Source organism: Rhynchophorus ferrugineus, unplaced genomic scaffold, assembly GCF_030347505.1.
Source record: "Rhynchophorus ferrugineus isolate W39M unplaced genomic scaffold, kcgeb_rfMv2 rfM11, whole genome shotgun sequence".
NCBI classification, from domain to species: domain Eukaryota; kingdom Metazoa; phylum Arthropoda; class Insecta; order Coleoptera; family Curculionidae; genus Rhynchophorus; species Rhynchophorus ferrugineus.
The window spans coordinates 7,811,787-7,824,482 of NW_027472590.1; the positions used below are offsets into that span (position 1 = coordinate 7,811,787).

A 12,696-nucleotide genomic window follows, 5' to 3' on the forward strand; every position below is an offset into this window, starting at 1 on the left:
GAAATGCTAAAAATTCTTCTTCAACTTGAAAGAAAAACTTCGAACAGAAAAATAATATCATTATGAATTTGCTCGATGGGAAAAATGAATAAATTAAAAATAGAGTTCCTTATACGGCATCACTCGCCTTTGATTCGGTATACCTAAACCATATCTGGACTAATTCTAATATGATCTCGAAGAGAAACATGTAGAACATGTCAAACTTATAGATGTCAGTATCCAAATATCGGAATTGTAGAAAGGGATTATCAAGATAGACATTCGAAACAAAGGCATTTTACTCTAAATTCAATTACTCCGTCACACGCATCATCTTAGAAGGGGTAATAGCTCCGTAGAGCTAGAGAAGCAAAAGTTTCTGCAGTTTGGCTGATGTTCCTTAGATTGGCAGTAGCAGATGCTATTATTTTCTCCTGTATCATTGATCCCAAGTACTAGAAACCCTGTACACAGTTGTCATCGTTTTCGCTTTTTCGACCTTGATTCTTAAGTCGTTTTTAATGCGAACTATTCATGAAGATCGATAAAAGCCTCAACATCTGTGTCAGCTAGCGCTAACATCAGACTAGTAAAGAAGTTTGTTACATCATATTGCACGCTATGTTTTGACAAATCATTTCGCCCTCATATTCAGCTGATGGAACAATAATAAAATGTCTGAAGATGTTATTTTTGGAGGAACATATTCCCAATATTTCTATTCCAATCAGAAATGAGGATTAGACTCTGTAGAGAAATTAGAGCGAAAATCAATAAAAATATTGTCACGAGTTCTTGAAATTACAAGAAAGTAATTTTGACATGAGTTGTTAACGACATTTGGAGCCTTCCTAGAGTTTAACAGAGAAAGAAAGATAATTTGGAAGAGAAATAGTGAAAGGAAGGAAACGAAAAATATATCTATATATAGCAGAATCTCTTTCAGATTGGTCCGAAGCTTAATAGCATGATTAGAAGCTGGAAACTGGAATAAAAAAAATCTTTTGACGTTTACGATACACAATCAATGGTAATATAAAAGCACCAAAAATATAACTCCATCCTTGATCTCTACTAGACGTTTATTTTCATTCGACAAGAACAGAAACAATAACAATTGCCCCCGGGGTTAAACTTAGCAAGACTCGGTATAAAAAACGTTTTCTACATAATCGAACATCTCCAAGAAGATTATAATGACTTTAAGTCTTGAACCAGCCCCAAAACAAAAACAAAATCCCTGGGAATAATCATCTGTGCGATCAGCAGGAGACAAAGTAAAATCAGCGGGCGGTGGAAAGCTTTTATCTTGGGTGGCTGTGGTGACGGTGGTTGCTCCCTATATAAATGTGCATAATCTTAAACGATTACATGCTCATAAGGAGAACAACAAGCGATATATTATTTTTTTATGTTCCTGTGTGTGTGTGTGTGTGTGTGTGTGTGTGGTGTTAGTTTTGGATGGAAGAAAAACTATGGCAGTTTTTAAGTAAAAAATAAATAGTAATTCCTGTACTGTACAATTTCTGTATTTTTTCGATGTTTCTATAGACAAAAACCTATATAATAACTTAACAATAACCTGTATAATAATAACTATAAATAATGAGTAAATTAATTTTTCAGCTTTTTTTTTGTAAAAACATACGATATATCTTTGACTTGAATAAAAATGTGATAAGGTTTGAAGTTTTTGTTGTAGGCCAGTCAAAATTAATTCAAAACCATTTTTGGAACATTTCTACTGCACTTGTGTCAGGTATCACTTTTCCTGTTTCACAAAAGGAAAAAAGCCGCTGTAAGTCAGCATTGGCAGGTAAAAGCTTACGCTGACCACACTTCAACAATCAGTGAAATGCTGCTCAAAGGTATGAAAAGAAGTCATCTCTGCATAGAATAGCAGAACGGGATTAAATTGGATTTAGTTTGAAAATCTCAAGAAAAAAATCATGTTTTTGTTGGTCGTAATAAGATAATTCATGATAAGATAATTTAAATAAAATTGAAGCCTGACATGGAAAGTATAGAAAATATAAACTGATTGAGGAAAATCCTTCCTCAGTCATTTTTTATATATATCTTGTTTTATTTTTTTATGAAGGATGATGAGGGTTTGACATATTGGTAAATCTAAATTTAGAGATTCTCTATAAAACCTACACGGTTTCCACTTTCAGGGATATATTGAGTGTACATATAGGATTTAGTTACCTTCGATTAAGATATCTGTATTTTTGTTAATTTATTTAAATCTTCATTAATTGATGGTTTGTTGTTCTATCATTTTGCTGATTCAAAAGCTATAATTGAAAATGTATCTGTAGAAACACTATTATATATAAAATACTACTAGTTCTTTAGTAATTAATAGGGTTTTTTATAGTAGGCTGTAGATAGAAAAAGTTGTATTTGTGTGTAAAAACAATGTTCTCCAATGTGAGGAAAGTAAATGAAAGAAATAGATTTATTATCAACAGTTGATAGAATAAAAGGCAATTAGTGTGCCCCGTGGAAAATTCACATCACCTTATCTATGATGCATGCTATACCAAAGTGCTTGGGTGTGTGTGTCAGAATTTGTTTGATATCATGGTAGAGATTTATTACAAAGCAAAGACTGAAGCTGTGGATGACCACATGGAACTAAAATCTAAACTGTTAAGAGGCTTTTAAATAAATGTATAGAGATTTGTATGTACAAAAAAGTCACTATAAGTGTAGCAAGTCTACAAGTCTATATATAGCGCCCAGTGATATTGTTTTGAAATATATAACGATGATTATTATTGGGAAGTGAAAATAAAGATTTCTGTCCAATAATTACATCTGAATTCCAAGTATTCTGTCTTCAAATACGGTTATTGAGAGCATAGAAGACCTTCACATCCTTCAACCAGACGTTAATGCAGTTTTTAAAGTGAATTGATTGAATAATTTTAATTACAAGATTTAAAAACACTGGTCCGGAAGAAAGAGTACTAGTTGTGAGCTTTTTTTTAATATCCAAGCAAGAAAACCCGATCAATTCTGGAGGTTAGTGGTACAAATTGGTTTCACATAATGATATTTGTGCTACAAATCGATTTAACTATTATAAAGAGTTAAGAATTGTTTGAATGCCAATATTGTAGTGCTCTGGGACTCTCTATGGGGAGTTTCTAAAGACAAATATATAAAAATGTGGCTAGAAATCATTGAAATGGAATTAAACTTATTCAATGACATATCTTGATTTAACCAGAACCTATGTAGTGCCAGTAAAGAGACTTATGTCTAATATTACACAACAAAAGTACTTAATATGCTGAATGATTTTCAAATATTAATCATACGTTATTATTATTGCAAAATAATAAAAGGTGAAAAGTTCCCAGTCTGGCAAGTTTCAATTCATTTGTTAGCATGAATATTGGTAGTAACGGTTTTTCGTTAAAATGGACGATCTTTATAATGGTCTGGTTACAAAATTCTTTATATTGGATGAATTAAATCCTACTGAAATTCATCCAAGGTTAGCAAAAGTTTATTGGGACTTTGAAGAGACAGGGGTCCACCACAACATGCCATAAAATGCCACGTTTGAAGAAGTCAGTGGAAGTTGGTCGTTCAACACCAAAGGCAGAACAGTGGTACAAAATAATAAGATTGAGAAAAAGGGCGTGGCTTGATGACAATATAAATATGTTTTAGCAGGTTAATGCGCCTTTATGCAATGCTATGTTGGTGAGGAGAATACTCCTTTGTTCTTTTGATTCGGCATGCTTAGACCTGGGAAGCTTTTTTCTCCTTCAACAAGTAAGTTAATGTGGATTAATATTGCTACAGCTTTCTAGAATTGTGAACATTGATGTTGCAGAGACACTGGACCAAGTATGTTGAAGTCAAGAGGGATTATGTCCATATATGAAAGATAATAAGCATAATAGTCCCACATACCCGGAGTGGATTTTTCGCCGTCGTATATAGTATCCATAAGGTTCTTGAACCTTTTTACCGACGCGATGATTAAAAAATATCTATTATTAATGAAATCTCATCACTTCCACCCGCTTCGAACGATAAAAATCGATATATCACTTTCCGATCTAAACCCACGACCGGTCGCCTTCTTAAAAATGAAAAACGATTTGTTTGGTCGCTTTCAATTCGAACCGAAGGGCCACAAAAGGTTTAATCGCCGAGATTGATACCGAGTTAATACTGTCCGGGTAGTGTTAAATATTATCTGTTGTGATTTATCGTTACCGTTCTTTTTTTACGCGCTCATTTCCATCTCCGCGCTCTTCTTCCATTGGGAAGATTAATGTTTACTCATTACGCGTTGATATACGCTCGAAAATAACAGTTTAATGCCCGATTCTGCCGCATAAATCATAAAAAAATATATATATTCACCTAAACCTACGAAACGTCGATTTTATTTACGTCCCCGAAGCATTCCTCTCCTCGTCGAAGTTTTTAACGGCTCTTAAGGCGTCATATTCGTGAGTTTCGTTACGTAAACATTTCGAGGCGGTGAACATATGGTTCGATCAGCCTCAAAATACACAACGCTAAATCACAGCGGCGATATTATTTTTAATGTTTCCCCTCGGTATAAATTTAATAAGGATATCGCGTTATTAAAAAGCAAACAAAACCCACCCCGAAATAGAAATGCCAGGACTACAGGTCTTATCTCCTCGCAGGCAGGAACTGAGATAGTATAACCTTCAGATTTCTTAACAAAATTAATTGATTTACACTTGATTAATATTTGGGTAGATTTGGTCACCTATTAGGTGGTATTGGACCACTGTACTCTACTAGCGTTAAAATAAATATAAATAAATCAACATCATTTTTAATGCTTCTCCTTCGAGATATTAAAAACGGACCTTAAGACAGAAATATCATAACTACATGTTTATATTTTGGGATATGGAAACTGAGAGATTATACGGACACTATTTATATTTCGAGAATTGGCAACATTGTTGTTATGTGAGTACATCTGACGGTTCCATCGTAAAGTTTGACATTTTTGACGATGTACGTACTCAGAACATTTTGTCGCACGGACGCTATTTGTTTATTTTATATTTAGTTGAAAGTTTCGTCTCGGCAAAAAATGGAACTGAATCATAAACATTTTCGTGCGATGATTTTTTACAATTTTCGACGTGGATTATCACAACAAGAGTGCATCAATCAACTTAATTTGACTTTTGGCGATGAAGCTCCATCAAAAAAAATATATATCGCTGGTTTAGTGAATTTAATCGTGGTCGTATTTCGCTGTCAGATGAGTTTCGTGAAGGTCGTCCAAAAGCGGCTCTTGTACCAGAAAACATTAATGTTGTCGCAAAATGGTTAAGCAAGATCGTCATGTCACCTATTGTAAGACTGAGGCATCCCTAAGCATTAGTTCTACCAGCATACATGCGATTTTACGTGAACACTTAGCTGTGCGAAAGTTAAGTTCGCGTTGGATCCCACACAATTTGACAATCGCTCAAGAAATGCTCCAAGATGAACCAAATCCAACAAAAGTTATTCGCGCACGAGGCACTTCAAAGAAAATGGTGGCCTGTTTCTTCGGGAAAACTGGTCATATTGCAACAGTGTCTCTAGAGGATCGTAGAACAGTAAATTCTGATTGGTACCCAACCATTTGTTTGCCAGAAGTCTTCGGTGAAATAAGGAAAACAAACAAGAAACGCCGGCTTGTTCTTCATCATGACAATGATGACTATTCGAGCACTCAAAACATCGAATTGATGGGTCACTCGCCGTACAGCTCTGATTTGGAATCCATTGACTTCATTTTATTCCCATCCGTGAAGAATAAACTGCGTGGTCGACGATTTTCATCGGTCGAAAAGGCTATTGAAGCGTTCAAAAATTATGTTTTGAAGTTACGTCATTCGGAATGGAATAAATGCTTTGAAAATTGGTTTAAGCGTATGTAAAAGTGTATCGATCATCGTGGCGAGTACTTTGAAAAACAATAAAAATATATTCCCACCTTAACTATTTACCTACGAATACTAAAAAACCTACGAATACTTCCAGAAAGAGTTGGTGTCCAAAAAAAAAAATTTATCTGAATACCTGAAGAAGGTTTTAGTTGATTTGTCCAACCACTGGTTTGCGTTGGATCTTTAATCAAACGTGTCATACCATCTGAGTAAGATAATATTTGAGGTCTAAAATATAGAATACGTGTCGAATAGTGAACTATTTTTGAATATTTTACAATATTCTTAACGGAAATTTATTGAAAGCATCCTGGTAATACCTGAAACATATCTATGATTTTAGGAAGAAATAGCTTTGATTTTAATGATAACTCAAAAGAATTGTAAAATTACTGCTCGAGAGAACAAGTTCAGAGTCAGAGGCGATGAAGAGACAAAAGATACTTGAAATTCATAGGATTTTTTAAAATATTTGATCACTTAGTTTAGTACTAACAATGAATTAAAATTAAAAATAGTTGATGAACGAAGAAGATAATGAAAAACTCTGAACTGTATCAAACAATACTAGTATTATTCTGTATTTTAAGGGCTGATGAAGAAATTAAGAAAATGTATGAAAAGAAAGACTATCCCAATTCCTAAATTTCTGTAAATACCAGTTGAATGTAACAATGTTAATATTAATCCGCATTTTGATGGATAACGAAACAATCAAGAGAATGAATAAGAAGAATGATTCAATCAAGATAATGTATGACTAAGAAAACTATGACAATTACTAAATTTCTTGAAATCGTGGCTCAATGATGACATTTCATATATAGCTATGTTTTGATTCTTAAGAATGATAAAAGTTAAAACTAAAAATAGTATGTTTCCAATTAAAATCAACGCTACTAAAAATATACATGTTATAACAAAAAGGTATATAACTAATATTTAAATTATTGCTCAATGATGACATCTTATATACAGTTACGTTTTGAACCTGTATGATTATTGTTTATCAAGTTTATAAAACTTTTTGAATGATAAACATTGATTGTGGAAAACTAAATACACTATTTTTCTCCGGTAAGAATAAACGTTATTAAAAAACAGACCACAAAACTCATTTCAAATTACAAGTAACAATGTTATAAGACTGTAATTTACCAAATAGGTGCCGCGAACAAGTAAATTAACTTTACACAAAATAAACATTTACTGTAGAGGCAAATAACAACATGTATCTATGGTTCGATATTTAAAAAATACGTTGAAAAGATCCAGATGTCTGAACCGGAAGTATTTAACGATAAATATATATGAAATCTTCAAAACACTTATATAACCATGCACTTTTAGAACAACAAATAGTTAAATTAACTGAAAAGTTCGTTATATTAAAGGAGACGGTAACTAATTACCAATACCGAGCGAAATATCAACGATGATCCGTTAAAAACACGTGTTTCCATCGGCCAGAAAAAAATACACTCGCATTGCCGAACGTCGAAGACGCCATATGTATCAAAATTACGACATCGGCACGACCGTTCGATAGTTCATGTGCGGAATAATGGTTTTCGCATTATTTAACCAAACCTGGAAGCGGTGGCACAAAAGATACAGGTCTAAACAGTGCCGGAAGCTGAAGAACAGGGCTCGTTATTTGACCATTCACGAGGACACGTATTTCCAATTTTGGCCAACCCCATTCTCTTCGCTGCCATATTAACCGAGCGCTGTGTATTTGTTTATTTTTTTGGTCTCTCGATGAACATATGTTCGACGAAACGTCAAAGGCATCGGAACAGCGAGGAACGAAACAAATCTTAAGAAAATATTCGTGAAACTTAAGGAGAATAACAAGAGTTCAAAGAAAATCATTGTTTTCGGCTGATTGGTTTTATATATAACAATAGTTAAAATTAAGATATTTATTAAGATGATGTTCCACAGGATACTCATTCAACATCTTAATAAAATAAGAAACAAATATAAAATAATAATATGAATGTGACTATAGAATAGGCAATATATAGAGATCTTGGACCACAACTGATGAAGAACAGGATCATTGTGATAAATTTTGAAAAATAAAGAAAGTATTTAATGTATATTTAAATAATAAAAATCAACAATTTTTCTTCGTTGCACTTTTTATTTCAAGATTCTAATAGACGTTATACTTTGAAATTAATATAATTTCAGAACAAATTCTGCATAAAAATGTAGCATATTAATTTTTGTAAATTCTTATTCCAAATTAACATACAGTAACTCTATTTTTATGTCATACTCATATTTAAATTGATATCAATTAATATTATTCCACATTCATTGAATGAAATCACTGATTCATATTAAAGAAAAATATTAAAAATTTATATATTTATTGATATTAAATGAATTAATTTGTATGATGTTATTGTACTTTTATAATAAAAGTTGTAATTAACATTTTGTTACAGTTCCAAAACTATTAATTTAAAAATATCTGAATTATATTAAAGAAGATAAGTTCTAAACAAATTAGCATAAACAACAATGAATTCATAAAAACGATTTCTTCAAAGCAATTAATTTGGTTAGAGTTCTAAGTAATAGAAATAACAAATATTTGTCAAAAAGTTTTCTATGTAGCTGAATACTAAATTAATTTTCATATAGGACAATCTCTACTGTATGCAGTGATATAAAAGGTAGTGCTTATTGTTACATAATCAAATATTGATTATAATTAAGGTTAAAGTTACGAGAGCTGTACGTATTAGTCGTGGAATTATTAGAAATGAAATGTTTATATTTTATGAAGAATGCCACTGGTTGAAAATAATCTGGTTTAATATTGGTTTGTTTAGTGTTATAAATTAGTTGAATTTTGATTTATAATTAAATAATTGAACAAAATTAAATAACAAATAAACATTGTAATATATAAAGTTTTTACAATTTAATTTAAACAATCTTGTAGGAACTTTTGTTGTTTAAACATTGAGTATTGCTATTAAATATAAAGCTTTAGGTTTGAGTAATACCATTGCAATAATTGAAATAATAGAAATTATAAATATTTGTATATATATATATATATATATATATATATATATATATATATTATTAAACGTAAATTTATATCGTTGAAAATAAACTGTTCCAATAATAAGGTAGAATGTTTATATGCTTTTTTTAAAACTGCAAATCAGTTCAGATATTAACTAAGATTAAATTTCAAACAATCATTGTAATATATAACTTTTTATAACGATTATTTGACTAATATTAATGCTAGTAATTTAAAATATTGATATTAAGTATTCTCTAGCCCGTTCATTTTAACTTAATCAATTTTGTAAAGATTATAATTTTAAAACTAGCTGTATTGCTACTAAATATAAAAGTTACAGGTTTATGTCCACTTTACAATAGGTTCAGTACTACCATTTTTATAAAAATATATTGTTAGGTCTTATAATCATGCTTATTCCTTATATTGTTTTAATACTGACTGTTAAAAACAAACAACATTCGTATCTAAGCCCCCTTCAGATTCCTATAAACTTTTCAAAAAACTTTAGTTTAAATTTAAACTCGGTTGATAATAAGTTAGAATTTTTATATAGTTTATTTCGTATTATAAATTGGTAGAATTTTATAAGAAGATTAAATTTAAAACATCATTCATTCCAACATAAACTGACTGATATTGATTTAAAATATTTTTATCAAGTATTTGATAGCTTATTAAATTTAACACAAATAAACAAGATTGTAAAGTATTTCAATGTCGATTCGCTGAAAATAATTTGGACTAATAATAAGTTAGATTGTTTATACAATTTGTTTAAAATTGTAATTAAGTTGGATATTCATATTAGCTAAGGCTAAATATCTATCAATAATTGTAATATATACACTTTTATATCGATGATATGGCTGTCGATATTAAAGATACTGATTTAAAATATTTATATTAAGTATTCTCTAGTTTATTCAATTTGGCATAGAAAATGTTCTAAGGATTATTGTTGTTAAAATATTGGCTAAAGAAATTGGGATAATAAAAATAAACTATTTGATATAAATATTTTCCTGCTATTATTGTTATAACATCATTTCCATATTGATTTTAAACCCTATTTGGATTTATATATATCTTTTGAAGAATGTTAGTTCGCTGAAAATAACTTGGACTAATAATTAGTTAGATTGTTTATACAATTTGTTTAAAATTGCAATTCAGTTAGATATTGATATTAGCTAAAGCTGAATATCTAGCAATAATTGTAATATATACACTTTTATATCGATGATATGGCTATCGATATTAAAGATACTAATTTAAAATATTTATATTAAGTATTCTCTATTATTCAATTTGGCATAGAAAATGTTCTAAGGATTATTGTTGTTAAAATATTGGCTAAAGAAATTGGTATAATAAAAATAAACTATTTTGATATAAATATTGTTCTGCTCTTATTGTTATAACATCATTTCCATATTGATTTTAAACCCTATTTGGATTTATATATATCTTTTGAAGAATGCTAGTTCGCTGAAAATAACTTGGACTAATAATAAGTTAGATTGTTTATACAATTTGTTTAAAATTGCAATTCAGTTGGATATTGATATTAGCTAAGGCTAAATATCTAGCAATAATTGTAATATATACACTTTTATATCGATGCTATGGCTATCGATATTAAAGATACTAATGTAAAATATTTATATTAAGTATTCTCTATTATTCAATTTGGCATAGAAAATGTTCTAAGGATTATTGTTGTTAAAATATTGGCTAACGAAATTGGTATAATAGAAATAAACTATTTGATATACATATTTTTCTGCTATTATTGTTATAATATCATTTCCATATTGATTTTAAACCCTATTTGGATTTATATATATTTTTTGAAGAATGCTTAATTTAAGAAGATTAAAAATAACCAGGACTAAAATACTCGGTTTACATTCGACACTCTCCAAGAGGAACGCACAACATTTTTAGCACAAAACACGACAAAGAAAACCGAGGGGCATTTTCGACGAATTCGCAGGTGGAAATCCAATCGTTTCCATTTTAAGGCCGACGGTTTCTTTTATATTCATCACGTTCGTTCGACCGCCCATTATCTATGGCGTTTCGGTACATGGACATTCCACGGAAAGCGGCGAGCGCGCACATGTTCAACTTTTCCTTAAAAATACAGACACCTAAACCCCCGCTAGCGGGATTTTCACCATTTCCTTTTAGACACTCGTCGAACCGATCGTTTCGGCAAAAAATTCGCGGTCCGGATTGCGTCTGGATCGTCCAGATACCGAGTTTCGATCGGACGTTGAAGAAAATATTATGAAATTGGGATAATTACATTGAGAATACTGTTGAGTTTCACTGTATTGTCCGGGTGCGTATTGAGGGGGTGGCGCGTACTGATCGTAGCGGTCGTACAACGCGTATTTCTCGGAGTAGAGCGCGTCGTCCTCGGCGGGCCTCTGCAGAGGTCCGTACGCGTACGGCGATATCATGATACTGACGTTCCGTCACGAAGCGGGGACCCCAGAAGGGCCCAAAACGGCAGGTCAAAATAGACTATCGGGAGGGCAGAGAACAGGGCCGGCGTCGGGTCGCGTCGCGCGGATGATAGTCGGATTTTATGGGGGGCAGGGGTGGGGAACTAATGGTTTTTACCTAGTGGAAAGGCGTTTTTCTTTTTCGTATCTTTTTTCTTGTAGATCCGCGCGCGTCTCTCGCCTTCGGTCGGTCGGTCGGTCGCTCTTGATGAAACCGATTTGGTGAAACTGCTCGATTTTTGGGGGTGTTTCGAATTTTATCGTTATTCGCAGATTGAATCTGCCGGGAATTTTTTTTCTCGTCTTTTCTTCGTCTTTTCGGGTTGGATTCTTTCCATTTTTATGTTTCTTAAAATATTATAATGTTCTAATTACCTATGAAATGAATAATATATTTTTTTGTGCATACTATATTTTTATTTAATATCTTATCTTTTAAATCTTTATCATTATTTTTATATCTCTATAATATCTATAATAGTGGATTAAAATAATTTTGTCTCCTAAATTATTTAGTATATTGTCTTTTGTTATAATTTTCTAATTATCTATATTATTAGTAATGATTTGGTTTTTGGTTAAATATTTTAAAGTCTCTTTTTTATCAACGAGGGTTTATCCGGATTGGACCTAGAGTTTAATGTGGGCTCCGAACCGCGGTTCTCGGCATTAAACCTATCGACTGGAGGGTGACCAGCTTAGGAATGATCTCAAAAGACAATCGGTCTTACCCAGCTTGGTTACTGGCGTGACTGGGATCATTTTCCTTGTCGAATTTTACACTCTTGCCTAGGACAATCACAATCGCAACAATTGGTGGATTGTTCTGTCACCTTTACCACTACGCCAACCAAGCCGGCAATAATAATTTGTTGACTATTACTACTGCTTTGATATTTTGAATAATTTAATTTTTTAACTGTTTCCACTGTTTATTTTTCTATTACTAATTTTTTACATGTTTTTTTCCTATTAAAAATGCGTTATCGCAATCATTCGATATATTTTCGCGCTTTTTCAGCATTTTCTAATTACTTATGTTTTAATATTAATTATTTGTTTAGTACTACTATTTCTTTGATTCTTTTAATATGTAAATTTTTACCTGCTACCTCTTATCTTTTTGGTCTTTTTTCAATTTAAAAAGGAAACATTTTCAACAATTTCTTCTCACTTAGAATTA

The 12,696-nt window shown here is 31.5% G+C and overlaps 1 protein-coding gene across 10 annotated transcripts in view; it reads right to left on the reverse strand.

The window, feature by feature from the left end:
• Ten-m (teneurin transmembrane protein Ten-m) overlaps positions 1–12,696 on the reverse strand; it is a 579,656-nt gene that overhangs the window by 38,543 nt on the left and 528,417 nt on the right. The window contains exon 1 of one of the 10 annotated variants that reach the window (XM_076417515.1): positions 11,312–11,503. The exons of the other annotated variants lie outside the window; for them this stretch is intronic. Within the exon in view, the coding sequence (XP_076273630.1) occupies positions 11,312–11,468 (157 nt within the window). The 5' untranslated portion in view covers positions 11,469–11,503. Of the gene's footprint in view, positions 1–11,311; positions 11,504–12,696 lie in introns of those variants that run through there. 10 annotated transcript variants of the gene reach the window in all.